Source organism: Hyperolius riggenbachi, chromosome 3 (assembly GCF_040937935.1).
Source record: "Hyperolius riggenbachi isolate aHypRig1 chromosome 3, aHypRig1.pri, whole genome shotgun sequence".
NCBI classification, from domain to species: domain Eukaryota; kingdom Metazoa; phylum Chordata; class Amphibia; order Anura; family Hyperoliidae; genus Hyperolius; species Hyperolius riggenbachi.
Window position 1 is genome coordinate 253,517,894 of NC_090648.1, and position 19,727 is coordinate 253,537,620.

At 40.6% G+C, this 19,727-nt stretch overlaps 1 protein-coding gene across 2 annotated transcripts in view; it reads left to right on the top strand.

Moving 5' to 3' along the window:
* SEMA3A (semaphorin 3A) overlaps window positions 1–19,727 on the top strand; it is a 295,451-nt gene that overhangs the window by 142,975 nt on the left and 132,749 nt on the right. For both annotated transcript variants that reach the window (XR_011030380.1, XM_068276173.1), the window contains exon 4: window positions 5,688–5,807. Coding sequence is in view for 1 of the 2 variants with exons in the window: in XM_068276173.1 (XP_068132274.1) it covers window positions 5,688–5,807 (120 nt within the window). In the remaining variant the exon portion in view is untranslated. The remainder of the gene's footprint in view (window positions 1–5,687; window positions 5,808–19,727) is intronic.

Below are 19,727 nucleotides of genomic sequence, written 5' to 3' on the forward strand. Positions count from 1 at the left end.
GAGCCATCTCTATTGGTGAGAAAGTGCTATCAAATTTTCTTGCTTGCTGGTGGCTTAAAATGCATTTTCTGACAAGTTGTGAAAATATCACCTAGGAGAAAACTCAGGAGAAAACTTAATTTGCATATGGGCCATTGAGTCTGTTCTGTGATTTCATGCAGCCCACCTTCATAGCTGAGTTGCTGTTACTTCAAATTGCTACCACTTCATTCTTATCACTTTGTTATCCAATTCACTTTTTCTCCTCGGTTTGGTCCTAGGAGATGATTTTTATCTTTATAAAATAAATACATTTTCAGTACTCTGTAATTGAAGTACCAAAAAGTAGGTGGAAAAAATGACTGTCAAAATGGTTGAATGTGTTTTTTTCTTTCTGGTGGCTCAAAAGGCATTTTATTGATGAGATGTGAAAATGTATGAAAAAGTGAATTGGATCTACATCAGGAACTGGAACAACTTTATAAATTGTTGACATTTATTGATTACTTTATTAAACAAGAAACAAAAAAGCCTGCATCTTCTTTGCATGTTTACACTACTTAACAGTATCTTTGCACGTACTGTACTCTTACTGACTCTTAAACATTTTCTTATTTCATATTGAAACCGATACCTTTTCCTTTTGTGAATTCTGTGCTTCCTGTAATTGCGCCATGACAGAAATGTTTTCTAGAGTTTGGTCCTCAAGAAGCTGTTGAAGCTCAGGGAATATTAATATATGAGGTAATGGTAATGAGGCAATGTCTTCTTTGGCCAGGAGTCAAGAATAAGGAGAAAAGGTGTGTGGCAGTTATGGCATACATAACACTTTTGGAGCTGTTCTAGCTCTGAAACTCAGCTGCACACAGTTGTGGAAGGAATTTGGTTATGATGCAGGGCTTCCTAATAAAAGTATGAACATGCATTACATTTTTGATGAACAAAACAATTACCTATGACATATTTGCCTATCAGTTTGATGTCTGTACCCAGATGTCCAGCAAACGGCTATGGTGGAAATGTTTGGCCAACTGCTTTGTCCTAAGTTCTTCGGGGATCTTCTTCCTTCTCCTGCATGTACTGCCTTATAGGCAAAACCCACAGTGAATTGTGGCCACTACTACTCTGAATGTTGTGATATGTAGATATGACTGTCTCTAGCAACAGCATTGATCCTCAAAAGCTGACAAATGTGTGGTGTCTAAAAATAGAATCTCTACAAATATTATGCCTAAGCTAATTATGTATTGCTGCAACATTACCACCTGACGATGCGCCACTGTATGTGATGGCGCGAAACGGCTGTCGACCTCCCCACCTGCCTTACCTCTCTCTGCCATGTTGACTGGAATAGTAATGTATGCCTTTTAATCTTTTTCAAATAAACCTACAAGTTTTACATAGGGATGTGCAAGGCCTCTTTCTCTTTTTGATATATTACCACCTCTAGAGAGCAGTCACAGTTCTGTTGTGTTGCCATAGTCCACTGGCCTCAATTCACGGAGCATTATCAAACGTTTATCAAACACTTTATCAAACATTTGATAATTTACCTCATGGGTAAAATCTCATTTTAAATTCACTAAGGTGTTATATATTTATCGAATGTTTTACCGATAAAACGTTCAACAAATATATAACACCTTAGTGAGATTTTACCCATGAGGTAAATTATCAAACGTTTGATAAAGTGTTTGATAAACGTTTGATAATGCTCCGTGAATTGAGGCCACTGTCTCCTAAACTATGACAGCAAAGTAACTCAAAATCACTGTCTGACAGTCTGAGTAAAGTAGTAAGATAATTGTATAATCACAAGTGTACCATTAGTGGGCACCTTGAGACTGAACACTTTGTTAGATATTTTGACTGTGTTTTGAATGGAAAGGAATGCCAGACAATACAATGATTGGGGGATGTCAGCTTTTCATAGCTCTGACTTTAGTACATTTTGTTCACAAGCAGTTTGTATTGATGTAGTTCTTACCTGTACAAATTGCAATATCATATACTGATGTATAGATGTTATTATTATACAGTAGAAACAAATGCATAGACTAGTGCTGCTATTTCACCACCCACCTGAAAGTAAACAAAACAAATTAGAAAAATTTAACACTTGTTAAAATATAAAATGTAGTCTGATTATATTCACATGCAAGATATCAATCCACACTGAGCTCAGCAGAAAGCATTTGTACAAGGTATGCTGGAAAAAGTTAATGTTTACTGACACCTTAGCAGGAGTTACTTGATGTTGACAGGAACTGGCACTTTACAGGTGTTGCCTACCAGTGAAGAATACTTTTAGCAAGTGCTGACTGGCAATATTAGCAGGCACTTACTAGTGTTGGCAGGTAGCTTCCATGGACTCCTGAAAGAATTCTTTAAGATAAATATCAGACACTATTGTATTACAGCAGGCAACATAAGGTGTCACAACATAGCTTCATGTTGACTCTCTGTGACTCAATGGCTTTCAGACTTTTACTTTGAAAATTGCGACCTCTTTTTGGTGTTACTGACTTCACAGGCCTGGGCACACGCATGACTGTGCCTGTCCATTTAAGTTGGTTGCATTTGTAAGGGGCAAGTGGGTAATCAGTGTGTGTGGTTAGGGAATTCACTCAGTGGACTGGCACTGGCAGTGACCAACAACAACCCTTTCAGATAAAAGCTCTACAGCTGGCCATATACTATTAGTGGGGCTCATCGTCACAACCTCATGATCACTAGTAACTCGTGATCATGAGTTGTTTTTGCTGATCACGAGGTTGTAATCGGCAATCGTGATCATCTCTCGATCATGAATGCTGATCACAAATGCACTCGTGATTGCACTCGTTATCATGAGTTACTCGTGATCACTAGATCAGTATTCATGATTAAAAACATGCCGATTTTAGCGGTTAATAGCAAAGCCCCCTTACATACTAGAAACACCAAATTTGCCAGATATGTTTAGGAGAACAGTGGGAACAAGAGGACTTTCTTTTCAAAAAGACCTTATAGTTTTGGAGAAAATCAATTTTAAAGTTTTAAAGGAAAAAAGTATACATTTAAATGTGGTAAATGACCGTTAATGTATTTACCGCATTTAAATGTATACTTTTTTCCTTTGAAAATTTTTCTCAAAAACTATAAGGTCTTTTTGAAAAAAAAAAATTCCTGTTGTTCCCACTGTTCTTCTTAACATACAGTATCTGGCAAATTTGGTGTTTCTAGCATGCAAGGGGGCTTTGCCATTAACCGTTAAAGTCAAATCATAATCACGGCCGTGATCACGGACATCATTTTAATCACGGTTAAAATCCGAGTCAAATTTGGAATTGGGCATCAAGTCCAGGTCGCAATCACGGTATATCCAGATTTGGATACTGCCGTGATCAGATTTACTAGTTTTCGGGATTGGGGGTATCCGAGCACCATTGAATACTATACACTCTGACTATGCAATCCTTATACAACCTTACCACTATTATCTTTAACTAGGACATATTGTTCAAATAGTCTCTTATGATACAAAAACGTGGTTTAATTGGAGATTTGGAGATTTCATAGTATATGGTCAGCTTAAAGCCAGGGTTACATTTAACAGAATCGCATGAGTTTTCCCCATAGAACCTAGTGGAAAACTCATGCGATTCTGTAACGTGTGACCCTGGCCCAAGTCCTCTTTCAGAGGAACATTAAACACATCATTTAGCCATCACCTATCAGGTTCAAGTGTCTTCCAGTTGCAAAATACTTCAACTGAACTGAATGGGAGTGTTAGTAACCACAAGCATGTCTGCAGTTGACCATAGGGCCATATGCAATTCACTTTTTCACGTGAGTTTTCTCCAAGGTGATACTTTAACAACTTGTAAATAAAATGCCTTTTACACAACCAGCAAGCAAGCAAATGCTCAAAACTATTTTGATAGTACTTTGTCACCTACTTTGTGGTACTTTTTCCATTGCAAAGTGCTAAAAAGTTAATTTAAATTGAAGATAAAAAATTATCTCCTAGGAGAAAACTCAGGTGAAAAAGTGAATTGCATATGGGCCATAGTGCTGTTACTGCCTGGTTAAAAATAAATGCAGCGTGTAGCATCCAAGGCTGGCTGCTGGCAGCTTGAATGCACATGCAGAGATGCTGCAACTGGTGGATGCTTTCAGCCAACTGCAAGCACCCTGCACATAAACCGGAGCGACTAAGTAACAAGCTGCTGTCAGCTATTCATGAGAAGGGGCTTTTAATTAACATAATAGCCCTTTTGGGATGCTGAAAAACAAAGACGTTTAGATTTTTTGTTTTTGTTTAATCTCATGTGCTCCGTTTACCAAATACAGAGTGGGAAGCAGTGGTGGGAAAGCTTTAGGAAACCGTAATACTTATTATGCCATGTTTAGACATGACCTGTATTTTAAATAATAAAGAAAAACCTCAGTAGTCAAAAGTAAAAGAGTGCCTCCCCAATGTAATGGTTCTTAGAAATACAATTGCCTATTCTGAAAATGTGGAATGATGTGGTTACTTCATCTTCCTCTGCTTAGCACCACAAGCATATAAGGAGCTGATTGAATTGTGATTGGAGGCACATAAAAACTAAATGAAAATTACAACCTCTATGGTTATTTAAAAAAAAATCTGCGATTCTAGCCTCTGTTTTACAAAACCACAGCAATTTTGGAGGTAGCATTTATTTTTTTATTATACCGACAACATTTAAATTTGAAAGGTAGAACATTTCTTTTGCAGGATCACTTACAATAATGTGCCAACTGTTTTCTTTAGGGTTTTTTGCATATCTTAGCCCAAAAACTCAGAAGAAATCTTTTAGGCTACGTTCACAGTGGTGCATTGTGGTGCGGCCTTTGTAACGTGACTTGCCAAACTGTAATGCACCACCTATGACACCTATCACACCTATCACAGTGTGGCAGGCTCAGTATAATGGCGTGCTGCATCATAATGCAGTGTGCTACCACAAAACATGCTCATTAACACAAGCATAATTTTCAGTGACTGCATGCTTCACTGTATGTGATAACGTGTGACGCTACTTTCCTGATCCATTGTGTCCCTGCCATCTAATGTTACATACACAAGGGGAACTTTTGTGGCTGGTCGCCAGCGCACAGGGGATGCGCACGCGACAGCTCGGCGACAGCTCCGCCCCTGCGACAGCCGGCTACACGTCTCAGAGACTAGGCGGAAGCTGTTGCCGAAGGTTCCTCCCCCCTGCCAGAAGCTCCATACATTGTGTATGGAGTTGCTGTCGCTAGTCCGCATACACACGGCGGACTAGCGACAGTTGTGTCGGGGTTGCGGCGACATTTGTCGCCGGCGATTGACTAAGTCAATTGCCGGGCAACAGCTCCTACCATCGACGGTTCATCGGTTCGTGGTGCATGCGTTGTACACACGGAGGACCTGTCGCTGCAACACGCGCATGCCACGTGGTTGCGGCAACAGTTGTAACGCGTGTGTATGCAGCTTTAGGAGATGCAACACAAAGGCCACTGTGAGTCTAGCCTGACAAGGATAATGAATGTGTCAAAAGTTAACAAAAAGTAGTATAGTTACAGAAGATGAAAAGACACATTACCCTATCATGGGTGGATTTTTTTTTATAAAGCTGGACAATAACAGAAGTGTAACGTTTTTTATTTTCATTATTATTATTGCTCATACATAATTTCATGTTTGTTTATTTCCACAGAAAGAATGTGCCAACTTCATTAAGGTTCTCAAGGCTTACAACCACACTCACTTGTATGTCTGTGGAACCGGAGCGTTTCACCCAGTCTGCACCTATATTGATATTGGCTACTATCCGGAGGTAACGTTCAAAAATGTGTTTATGCTGTGTGTCAAGTAGGTGTCATTAATGTGGTAGACCATGAAGTAACTGTGTCATCACCACTGAAAAGCCGACTCCCAGCAAGAGATGCCATCTCCTTATTCAAACATAAGGAAATGATGTATAGCCAGATATAAATATATAAACAGAGCCACTCCTGAACATGCACATATTTTATGTGTCCACACCATATGCGGGGAAACTATATAGCACTCATTCACCGCTTATTGACTACAAATGAAATGTGATGGATTTTTACCACAAATGTGAATATTTCCCTGCATAGTTTATTTAAACATATTAAAATACTTTCATATGGGCTACATATATGCTTTGTGGGAAGTGATTTCATGAAATAGGACTTGGGCTAAGTCTGCATAGGATTCCATACAATTATAACAGTGCATATCTTAATGTCTCAGTGAATTTTATAAGCTGTAGAATTGTTATGGGTAACTGTCAGAGCTATACATAGTCCCCATACACCCCCTCCTTCTTTTGTTTGTTCTATGTATGATTTTTAAATAACATTACAATAGTCCTTGTGTTGTGGATATCTGTCGGCACACTGCCCAAACTTTAAAGGATACCCGAAGTGACTTGGGACATGATGAGATAGACATGTGTATGTACAGTGCCTAGCACACAAATAACTATGCTGTGTTCCTTTTTTTCTTTCTCTGCCTGAAAGAGTTAAACATCAGGTATGTAAGTGGCTGACTCAGTCCTGACTCAGACAGGAAGTGACTACAGTGTGACCCTCCAACTATAAAATACTTTCCTAGCAGAAAATGGCTTCTGAGAGCAAGAAAGAAGTAAAAAGAGGAATTTCTTATCAGTGAGGGTCACACTGTAGTCACTTCCTGTCTGAGTCAGGACTGAGTCAGCCACTTACATACCTGATATTTATCTCTTTCAGGCAGAGAAAGAAAAAAGGAACACAACATAGTTATTTGTGTGCTAGGCACTGTACATACCCATGTCTATCTCATCATGTCACATGTCACTTCAGGTACCCTTTAAGACCTCCTTTGAAATTTCAGTAATATTCTAAATCCCCACTATATGCCCTCTTCCATTTCCATTCAAAATAATGTAAAAAAAAAAAAAATCAAGAACTCTGCATAAAAGTTTTTAGTGAATTGCCATACTATAATTACAGATGGTCCCGACTTACAAATACTTGTCAATATGAACATCCTGAAAATGTGACATTTTATTCTCTGGGAAAAAAAGTGAAAACATCTTTTTCAATAAGACCTTACAGTTTTCGAGAAAATAGATTTAAAAAAATAAATACATTTTGCTGTGGTACACTGAGACCATGGGGAGACAGATGTGGCACAGTAGGGGGACAGAGGGGAACATTGAAGGCGCACGGGGGAGGGGGGGCAGAGTTGACAGAGGTGGACACTAGAAGCACATGGGGGCATAGGGGAGGCACAAGGAACAGAGTTGGCACAGTGGTTTGACTTATGGACAGATTTAGGTTAAGAACAATCCTACAGTCCCTATCTCGTTTGTTAACTGGGGACAACCTGTACAAAACTCTTTTATAATAATGATATGCCAAGCAATAGGCATACAAGAAGATTTTATATTCGATTTCCTTGGTGGCCTATTCACTGTGATTTTCATAGGATTCACAAAGAAAAATATGGGTCACTTTCAGACCTATGCAAGATTACCATTCCCAATTTGATTGTCAGTAAACTCTGGTACTGGTGTCTTCCTAAAATTAATACCATAATTTAGAACAATGCAAAACTGCTCAGATCAACTAATCAAGTTCTATTTCCTACCTGAAGAAGAAACTATCTACAGTTATTAATAGTATTACCTATAGCAATGTTTGTTGTTTTGACAAATACTATGATTTGGATCTTGTTTATGACGAATACCTGACCACACTTGCCTTCTATTAGCATGGTATAAACAGTAATGATGTGTTGCATCAGAAAGAAACAACTGCTGGCTACAGAACAGAACAGTAATTGGAGCCCGACTAGATCAGGTTTGTTCTGTATCTGGCCAATCTGTGGACAGACATGCTGCTTTCCTAATCTGCTTCTTGAACTGGTGTGGGGTCTTTTGGTAATTGATATAACTGGCAAATCTCCATTCTATGACCAGGGCGATATATTCCCATAACAGTGTCATTAGTAATATGTGTGTATCATGTTATGTAAATGTGTCAGTAATAAATAGGGAGAGCATCACCTGCTTGGTTTTTATCAAAAGCTGACTGACAAAGTGGGCAGAGGAGGTGCTATGACACTGTGAGTGATTGTATGACACTACAAGAGATTCTTTGCTTTGTCTTTATTGTATTACCCACACGTCATAACATTACTGCCAGTGGCATGATGGTATCACTACGTGACAAGAGTGATCTTCCCATTAGTTACTGTCTTTGCAGTGTGATGGAACAACATTGCTTCCATCAGTAACAATGTTATTAGCTGTAATATAAAGAAATTCTGCTAAGAATCACCCATGTGCCATGGCCATGTCCTAGTAGTAGGTTTTCAGAACTCTTTCTCTATTTCACCAAATGGAGAATCAGCTAAATTAGTGGTGCTCAATCTTTTTTGGCCCAAGGGCCGAACTTCAAATCAAGAAAAATCTCGAGGGCCGGAACACATGCATACAAAATTTCGATGTAAAACTTTTAACGTTTTTCTAGTAACAGTTAACATGGTGTTGGAAATGGAAAGAAAACGATAATATAAGAATTGTTGTACTCACCATTTGATGTACATTTTCTTAATGAGAAGTTTGCGGCTGTCTTTCAGAAACCAATTTCTGGATATTTGGCTCCAAATTTGTAACATTTATTCTTAATACAGAATGAAAATGATCATCTGTGATGCGAGAACGTGAGCCAATTTTTGCCCTTTTCATCACTGAGAAAGTTTGCTCACAGACATAAGTGCTGACAAAAGTTGTGACCATTTTCAGGCCGTGTTTCCGCAAATTTGGAAAGTCCTGCAGTGGGAGTTCCGCATAAAATTCAGGTAGCAACTTTTCTCTAAAGTTGTCCTGCAGCAGCTGAGGAGGCTGTCAGCTCTGCTGAGGAGGAACAGAGGCCTAATTACCCACACGTGGCCTGTAGTGTGCTGGCTGAGGAGGCTGTCAGCTTTGCTGAGGAGGAACGGAGGCCTAATTACCCACGGCCTGTAGTGTGCTGGCTGAGGGAGCTGTCAGCTCTGTGTGGGGCTGAGGGGGCTGTCACAGCGTGTGCCCCGGTGTCTGCCCGCTGTGTCCTGCGGAGGGGGAGAGGATCGGGTGGTATTGCGCCTCGCGCATAAACCAGCGTTTAGCCCCGGATAGCGCTGGGATAGTTAGAGAGCCTCGCTCATTGGTTACTGCAGGAACCTTCCTCCAATAGAAATCAGCCTAATTCCTATTGGAGGAAGGTTCCTGCAGTAACCAATGAGCGAGGCTTTCTAACTATCCCAGCGCTACCCGGGGCTGAATACGAGCACGCACTGGTGTATGTGCGGGGCGCAATACCTGCCGATACTACGCAATACCACCCGATCCTCTCCCTCTCCGCAGGACACCGCGGGCAGACACCGCGCGGGCCACAGAAACTGGCTTCGCGGGCCACAAATTGTAGGTTGGGCACGCCTGATAAATCATGTATTTACAAAAGTTGTTTAGAAATGCTCTACTGTAAGATTATGAATTTCACTTGCATCACAGACATCTTCTAGCTATGGAAAACTAACAGCACAGCAAATATTCATTTGTTTGTTCAGCAATACCCAAGAGAAGCCACATTTATCCTTCAGCAATGTATGTTATTTAGATGTGGACAGGATGATAAAACTGCCAGTGGCAGTTCTAGAAAAAAGCAAGGGAAAGAGGAGGCACAGAATATTCGGTAGTTGCAGGATTGCAAACTGATCATTAAAATATCATTTGTATAGCCAAAGCATGTGCAAACTGGGTAACAGATACATAAAGATCATATGATGCTCCACAATGCACTGGTTTTAAAGACCAAAAGCCACTTTACCCTTTCAGCCTGCGGGGATTTTTCACCTTATGCATCAGAGAAATTTTCACCTTCCATTCATTCGCTAATAACTTTATTACTACTTAATACAATATATTGATCTATATCTTGTCTTTTCCACCACTAATTAGTCTTTCTTTGGGTGGTACATTTTGCTGAGAATTTTTTTTTTTATAAATGCATTTTAACAGGATTAATAAGAAAAAAATAGAAAAAATTCATTATTTCTCAGGTTTCGTCCATTATAGCTTTAAAATAATCCATGCTACCATAATGAAAACCTATGTATTTTATTTGCTCGTTTGTCTCGGTTATGACACCATTTACATTTTGTCCCTATCACAGTGTATGGTGCAAATATTTTATTTGGAAATAAAGGTGCATTTTTTCCATTCTGCGTACATCACTATTTACAAGCTTATAATTTAAAAAATGTTCGTAGTATACCCCCTTCAAATGCATATTTAAAAAGTTCAGACCCTTAGGTAACTATTTCAGTCTTTTTTTTTTTATTGTATTTTTTTTTCCTCCATTAAAAATTTTATTTGGGTAATATTTTGGTGTGGGAAATAAACAGTTACTTTTTAATGTTATTATATGTGTAAATTGTAATGTAAAAAATATGTAGATGTAATTTTACTCTTTGGCCACAAGATGGACACCTTGAGTTTTTTTTTTCCTCCTTGTGCTTCTTGCTAACCGGAAGCACAAGGAGGACGTAGAAAATTTTACGTGCAGAAAGACTGAAGCCTCTTGTAAGAGCGCTTCGGTTTTTCTGCTGGGGACACGGATCGGTGATCAGGAACCATGTTCCCGTTCACTGATCCCAGGGCTACCGGGGGACAGCATGGGGGGTGCCTGCGATCGCACGCGGGAGCACGCTGAAGCAAGGCATCGCAGCAGAGCAGCCGCCCGGACGTGAGCATCATGGCCGGGCGGCAGAAATAGTTAAACCAAGGTTACAATACTGCAGGCCACTTACACCTTACACCTTATACCTATTTCCACTACTTACCTTGTGAACATCCTATTTCCTGAATCACACACAATGCAAGTCAAACTGCACCCCAATTGCGCTACTTCCGGATGTTTACACCTTGCCCTTCTTTACCCCCCTTCCACAGTTCAGGTCAAGGTATTGGGCAAATGCCTTCCAAAACCACCTTAAGGAGGCACTTTACTGAATATAACAATGAATAAAAGTGTTTTTTTTATATTACTTTATAAATTATTTAGCCATTGTTTGCATTATGGACCATATTCTATAAACGTTTCTACTTAGTTTTTTCCCCTGAGATATTTTCAAACACCATCAATAAAATAAAAGCTTCCACCAAGTAAGAAATTACTCAAGTACTTACATAGTTACATAGTTATTTGGGTTGAAAAAAGACATTCGTCCATCGATTTCAACCAGAGAACAAAGTACAACACCAGCCTGGTCCCTCATATATCCCTGTTGATCCAGAGGAAGGCGAAAAACCCTTACAAGGCATGGTCCAATTAGCCCCAAAAGGGAAAAAATTCCTTCCCGACTCCAGATGGCAATCAGATAAAATCCCTGGATCAACATCACTGAGCATTACCTTGTAATTTTAACCATGGATGTCTTTCAACACAAGGAAAGCATCTAAGCCCCCTTTAAATGCAAGTATAGAATTTGCCATAACTAATTCCTGTGGCAATGCATTCCACATTTTAATCACTCTTACTGTAAAGAACCCTTTCCTAAATAAATGTCTAAAACGTTTTTCCTTCATGCACAGATCATATCCTCTAGTAATCAGGTTTATATTACTTTTATGTCCTCTTTTTACTACATTTTCAATTGCTAAGTGCTGAAAGTTATGTTTTAGATTCAATGAAAACTTCTCTCCATGGAGAAAACTCAGGAGAAAAGATAATTGGATAAGGGCATTTCTTCACCTGGATTTAAATTCCTCAATTTATCACAGGTTTGGCATCTTTTACTGTTGGCAATTTGGAAAAGAGCATCACTGTGGAATGTTAGTTTCCTGTAAAGGGAGCAGGAACAATACCTGGCCTCCCAGATTGCGCTGGGATGAGAAGGCTTTGTGACATCATAGCCTAGGCTAAGCATCACTTGGGAGGACAGAGTTGCGTACCAATATACAGCAAATAAAATATAATAGGAAGTGTTTATGATGCCAAAAATAGGATTTATTATTATTATTATTATTATTATTTTAAAAATAAGTATCCTGAATAATGTATTATATGTTCTACTATGACATTATGGTTCCTTTTTTATTCGGGTAGAGACTGAAAAGCTCCATCAACAAGCCTTGTGCTGCACCGACACAGCAGGGCAGTGGCCCAACACGGAGTTCTGGGGCTCTCCTTATTAAAGGAGATCCTCAGCGGTGGATGTTCGGCAGATGAGCATGCATCTCTGGGGACAGTGGGGAGTGAAGGACAGCACCACAGCGTAAAACCTTGTTCCCCAATGCCAAGGATATAGGAGCATCGCTCAGACTTTCATCTGAGTAACACTCCTAATGATTGGCCATTGCACAAAGGAAACCAGCAATAGGATTTGCCGGTAATCTACGATGGCAAGGTGATAAGGAGCTTGCGTCTGCAAGTTACTTATCACCTTTAATAGGATATGGCCCCAATTGTCTGAAATGCATGAGCTGCTGCATCTGTCTCTTTGGATGTGCCAATAAAAGTATCTGGATTTTACCTACTAGAGGTGTGTGCTGTGGACTCTTGTACATACATGTGTTGCTGTCTTGTGGAGGGATGGCCTAGCACCACCGATGCAGGAAGGAGGTATGAGTGGACTTCCTGCTTGCCCTTTGCCATATTAAGTGGTTAATGAAGTATATACATTTTTCCATTTGAGGCGGTGTTGGTTCAGAATTGTGCATGTTTTTAATGGACCCTGGAGGTGGGCTTGGGCGGGACCATCACACAACATAGTTGAACATTTATCATATTGCTTTCCAAATACACTGAAGAAGTTCCACACATCCCTAGCTCTGAGCAGCAGAAGCACCCACTAATGTAAAGCTGGCAGGAATAGGCATGGTTTCCCTATGCACTGTAAGAATCCTGGTTACATGCATTGCTGATATATAAAGCATGACACAATGGTTGTTTTATTACTTGTTGTGAGTGCTTCAAATGAACCTCATGTTTTTAACTCCACACATTCCTCATAGGCAGCATATGTATATTTAACAAAATATAATCAGTCTCTCAGTGATGTGGGTGGAATTGAAATGTGCTTTAAATACAATTTATTTCATTTCGATTTTTTATATTTATATTTTTTTTTCACACCGTCCATACCTGGGTTAATCCATTGTCTAGTATTCTGTAGAATTTTGCTTGTAAAATGTGAGCAGCTTTCAGGGGATGTGTTTGCTTCCTGTCTTTCCCCCAGTGACATTCTGCTCTCTGTATGTTATTCCATATATATTATACAGGCACATTTTCTGATACTGAATATTTATTAAACCATATTTTGGCATTCCAAGCTTATTGCAAGTCTCCCAAGGTATTTACTATGATCTCATGCCCTCTATGCACAAATTACATTGTACAATTATGATAAATTGCTTCTACAGTTCAGGAGACTTTGCATGTTGCCCTTTTGCAAAGCAGGAATATAGTAAACATTTTTTTCCTATGGAATATCTCCAAGGAATGTAACATTTTCTGCTTTACCTGTCCCCTCAGGCCTCTAATCCATAGTAATAACCAACAGGAAATTCCTTCTCCACGGTACAGTTTTCTAGTTAGCATTAGCAGAGGGTTGCAGCTTTGGTGGTGGGGAAGTGAGTGTTACGTTTTACCTTACCAAACAATTGCATCTGCCATTTTGTAAAGATTAACTGTGGTGGTAGGGAACTAAAAGATTACACTGACAGTTATCGTAAATCCAAAGTGGGGTTTTATTGCTTCAGATGCATACACACATCTGATTTTGTGCCTGATTGTCGTTCAAACCGGACGTTTGAACGACTTGTCATTCAAACAAAAAGTCGTTCAGACTGCTTGTACACACATACGACAAAACGTTTGAATTGCTAATTCCAGCTAATTTACATGTCGTTTGACTGGTAAATGGACTTGATAGAACAATGGACTAGATCAAATGACCAAACGACTTAGTGTCAAACTAATAGACTTTCAAACAACAAGTCATTTGTACACATGTATGGACCTGACAGTTAGTCCACAGATCCGCCAAGCGGATCAGTCAAAACTGCTGCTATCAGTCTAATGATCAGTCGTACACATGCCAAACTGTCGTCCAAAGGACCGGTTTGAACGACATGTCGTTCAGAAATATCAGACGTGTGTACGTACCTTTAGAAGTACTAGTATAAATAATGTCTATATTACATTGGTGTTTAAAGTGAATATATATATATATATATATATATATATATATATATATATATATATATATATATATATATATATATATATATATATATATATATGTGTGTGTGTGTGTGTGAAAATAGAAATATGAGACTATTTTCTTTGCTACTAATGTTCTAGTAATTATCCCTACTACACAACCTGTTCATTGTATCATTTTTTTTTTTGCTTCAGTGTCACTTTAATAAACACATTAGTATCATGTTTAAAAAAAAAAATCTAAATGTATTGTCAAGCACAAAAATGGAGTCAGTACAACATTGATTGGAGTCAGTCTGAGATGTGGTGTTTGTTTTATAGGGAGTGCAGTGTATATATGCTCCAATGGCATAGTAATAGGGGTTTCAGAGGTCTTGTCTGCATCGTGGCCCTTAGGCAAGAGGGGCCCCGTAGGGCCGTCCCTCAACTGCAGTATTAGCTCTTTATTGGTCCTGTGCTTGTAATGATCACTTCTATAGATGCTTTGAATTATAATAATAACAATTAACAAGCTGTTCCCCATCCCCTTCTTTCTCCTTTGGCACTGTGCTTGTCCTTGGCAGGTTTTGATGTGCCGTATCAATTGTTATATATAGAATGCTTGGGGGGCCCCAATGTAAAACTCACACTGGGGCCCATAGCTCCTTCACTACGCCACTGATATGTAGAGTTGGGCCGAACCTCCGATTTTAGGTTCGCGAACCGGGTTCGCGAACTTCCACGGAAGGTTCGGTTCGCGTTAAAGTTCGCGAACCGCAACAGACTTCAATGGGGATGCGAACTTTGAAAAAAAAAATTATGCTGGCCACAAAAGTGATGGAAAAGATGTTTCAAGGGGTCTAACACCTGGAGGGGGGCATGGCGGAGTGGGATACACGCCAAAAGTCCCCGGGAAAAATCTGGATTTGACGCAAAGCAGCGTTTTAAGGGAAGAAATCATATTGAATGCTAAATGACAAGCCTAAAGTGCTTTAAAACATCTTGCATGTGTATACATCAATCAGGTAGTGTAATTAAGGTACTGCTTCACACTGACACACCAAACTGTTCACTGAACAGAACAGGTATGCAGTGGCGGGTTCACTGAACAGAACAGGTATACAGTGGCGGGTTCACTGAACAGAACAGGTATACAGTGGCGGGTTCACTGAACAGTACAGGTATGCAGTGGCAGGTTCACTGAACAGGTATGCAGTGGTGGGTTCACATTACAGGTATGCAGTGGTGGGTTCACAGTACAGGTATGCAGTGGTGGGTTCACAGTACAGGTATGCAGTGGTGGGTTCACAGAACAGGTATGCAGTGGTGGGTTCACAGAACAGGTATGCAGTGGTGGGTTCACAGAACAGGTATGCAGTGGCGGGTTCACTGAACAGGTATGCAGTGGTGGGTTCACAGAACAGGTATGCAGTGGTGGGTTCACATAACAGGTATGCAGTGGTGGGTTCACTGAACAGGTATGCAGTGGTGGGTTCACAGTACAGGTATGCAGTGGTCGGTTCACAGAACAGGTATGCAGTGGTGGGTTCACAGAACAGGTATGCAGTGGTGGGTTCACAGAACAGGTATGCAGCCAGGGACAAGCTAAGCCTAATTAATCTTTCCCTATGAGAGAGAGTGTGCAGCAGCTCGCCCTACTCTCACTAATGCAGGCACACGAGTGACCGTAATGGTCGCCGCTGCCTGCCTTTTAGTAGGGGGGGAGTGGCTCCAGGGGCTAGTGTAGCTTAATTGGCTACACTGGGCCTGCTGACTGTGATGTAGAGCAGTGTTTCTCAACATTTTATTGGTATGTACCCCTTTTAAAACCCTGTACTCACCAAGTACCCCCTGCCATAGTAAACATTATCTCAAGTACCCCTTGACAAATATATTTTTAATCCTAGTACATAATAATTGGTTCTAAACAATTATCAAGCATTTACTATTGGTTTTAATTAGCCATAATACTAATTTGGTGTTGTTTATATAGGATTTATCATTTTCTAAAACTCTAAATTTGTTATACTTGGTTAATCATATCAAGCCGAAGTACCCCCTGGAACCATCAGAAGTACCCCCTGGGGTACGCGTACCGCATGTTGAGAACCTAGGATGTAGAGGGTCAAAGTTGACCCTCCATGGTGCATTATGGGGCGAACCGAACTTCCGCAAAGGTTCGCCTGCGGGACGCGAACGCGAACCACGGAAGTTCGCATGGAACCGTTCGCAGGCGAACCGTTCGGCCCAACTCTACTGATATGCTTCTAAATGATTAGTTGATACACTGTTTTGATTTATGTGTTAAGCTGGCAACAAATATACAAGTGTCCATTTTTCTGATCAATTTCTGGCAGATTCAGTTACTTTGAATCAGTAATCTCTATTGCTAAAACATATCCTATCAATTGCCTCTCAATTTATTTTGTCCAGTTAATTGGTAGAAAGACTTATAAGACATGTTATAAAATATGTTTGCGATGAGGTTGGGGCTGGAGCTGTGGGGGATTGATGAGCCATAGCACTGCAGTGCATCTTTTGTTACAACGCTTGTGGTTCGATGTTCGGTAAATGTCTGCAGAAATCTATCAAAATTGAGTTTGCCATGTATGTAATTTATCTCTATCTGATTAAATTCCAGTCTGATAAGGATCAATCAGCTTTGCATATTTGGTCATAATCAAACCATGTATAATAAAAGCTTACACAGTATTATAAGATATAACTTGACTCAGATATGCGCGGCCTGATAAGATAAAGGACACCTGCAGGGAGAGGGATATGGTGGCTTTCCTTTTAAACAATACCTGTTACCTGGCTGATCTCTTGGCTGCAGTAGTATCTGGTAGTGATGGCAGAGCTGTTCACTTGCAAACAGTCTTTGTGCAGTGACCTTGGAGCTACATCCAGGTCGGTGAGGTCCATCAGTAGTGCACAAGCGCTGGCCTAGTGGTGCGCATCCTTAATCTCAGCCCCGCATCCGGGAGCATGCTGCATTACATCATGCCCAGAGCGATCCCACTCGTGGGTGGGTGAATAAGGACATGCACCGCTGGGCCAGAACTTGCACACTACTGATGGACCTCGCTGACCCGGAAGTAGCCATGAGGTCTGTATACAGGGACTGTTCACCAGCGAACAGTTCTTGCCATAACTAATATCTGGATCACATACTTGAAACAAGCATGCAACTAGTTAAGTCAGACTTCCCTCAGAAACAACTGATCTGCATGCTTGGTCAGGGTCTATGGCTAAAAGTATTGGAGGCAGAGGATCAGCACAGAACAGCCAGACAAAAGGAAAGAAGAGTTATGGCCCATACTCACGGGCGAGAAATGTGGCCTGTCGCCAGCACACGTGAGCGTGTGGGCGACAGGCCGGCGACAGCTTCTCGCCAGGTCCCTCCGCGTACACACGCGGAAGAGGGACCAGCGGCAAGGCGGAAGCTGTCGCTGACGTTCCTCCTCCCCCCGCCGGAAGCTCCATGTACCTACATGGAGGTTGCTGTCGCTAGTCCGCGTACTCACGCGGACCAGCGACAGTTGCGGCGGGGGGGCAGCGGCGACTGTCGCCATGCGATTGAAAGTTTCAATCGCATGGCGACATGAGCGGCGGGCGACAGTTCGGGGTGCGCGCGTGTGCGACGGCCCATACTCACGGGCGACCTGTCGCCGCAACACGCGCGCGCCGCGTGTTGAGGCGACAAAAGTCCCTCGTGAGTATGGGCCATTAGTGTTAGAAAGCATATGTGACAGAAGAGCCTTTTGGGAGTGTGTGCAACTACAAATAACTAGTGTGTGTGTGTGTGATTACTGCTTTTTTTACATTCATTTTAGGGACAAATGCTGATTGCTGAATATTTATGGCTCTTGTGTAATGAACCATTATGTATGTGTGAGTGTGCAAAGTGATTTGTGCAATAACTAAAGAGAAGTCCAGTTGCGTATTAAAGGGTGTTACTCAACACACATAAGGTGTTACCAGCTACAAAGCACAGTTAAAATAATAAGGCTAAATCCGCTTGCAAAAATAATGAACTGCATTTTTTGTTTTTCTTTGACAGCTATCATGCTTTCCATTATATCAGTAATTTAGCAATTGACAGATTACAAAAAAAAAATCATAAATCTATTTCTTCTGCGGTCCTTCTGAAATCATTAGATAGCAATTAATCACTTGTTCTTTCAGCTGTCATTGAGAGAATTCAGTTTTGCCCAAGCATATTTTATAATTATACCTTACTGTTTTTTTCCCCCCAATCTATTTGTGTCTAAGTGACAGATATACAAGTCAGTAATTATGCTAGTGCTGTTCTTTAAATGGCACTGCTGATGCTTTCACATGCAGGAAATGGAAGTCTGGAGCTGCCAGAAATTAGAGAGTGAATGCATCTTTTCTTTTTATTATCTGCAGGTATTTGCTTTAGTCTATAATTTGTCAGTGTCTGCTCAGGATTTGCTTGTCATGTATACCAAGAAACAGTCATTTAGTGGAGGAATAAAGCAACTTGTGCTTCTCTGGGTCTCTCAGATACCAGCCTCCCTTGTGCACTAATAAGTCCAAGCAACATATAAAGTGGAAAATGTGTCTAAACTGTAGTGAAATAACATGCAACTCTCAGTTCTTCATGGCTGCAGCGTGTTTAAAGAAAAGTATCCAAGCCTGGTATGGTGGAAGCTTGTCATCTTTATCCAGACCTAGTGCTGTCTTGTTTGTGTTATCTTTTCTTTTCTTCCCCCTTTGTAGAGAGCTGGGAAAGGTTGGATGCCATGTTGCAGTCGTAACTGATGGTTTGTTGCTATGCCTACCTAGGGAAAGTTAGTAATATAATATAGTTAGTAGTATAACAACTGCTATGCATTTTCTGTTGTGGAAAATGTAACTCTAGTAGAAATAGGCTTTTTTTCCTAGCTTATTAATATCAGTTGCTATGCTAACACATATAAAAGCAAATATCTGGTCATATAATCTAGCCGGAGAGGATGTACATAGATTGACATTGACACAATTTGTGTCTAACTTCTGCAGATCCTACCCCAGCCCACCCCTGTCTTTGACTTCAGGCCAGGGCATTCACCAGGCCAGTTTCTCCTTAGCCAGTGTGCGTCTTAACGCTAACCAGTAATGGCCTTTCTTTGTCTTCACCCCTAGTGCTTAATGTGGTCTGAAATCTTGATTGCTGATTGCCACCAGCACCTGACCCCCCCCCCCCCCCCCTCCACACCAAAACGTCCCCAGTTGCTTGCATTGGCAATGTTATATCCTGCTACCGGATCCCAAACCAACAATACTACAACAGCCTTTTTAAATCTGATGATCTCTGTTTATTGCCTTAAAGAGACACTGAAGCGGAAAAAAAATGATGCTATTATGATTTGTATGTGTAACACAGATAAGAAATAAAACATTAAGATCAGATACATCAGTAGAATTGTTTCCAGTACAGGAAGAGTTGAGAAACTCCAGTTGTTATCTCTATGCAAACAAGCCATTTAGCT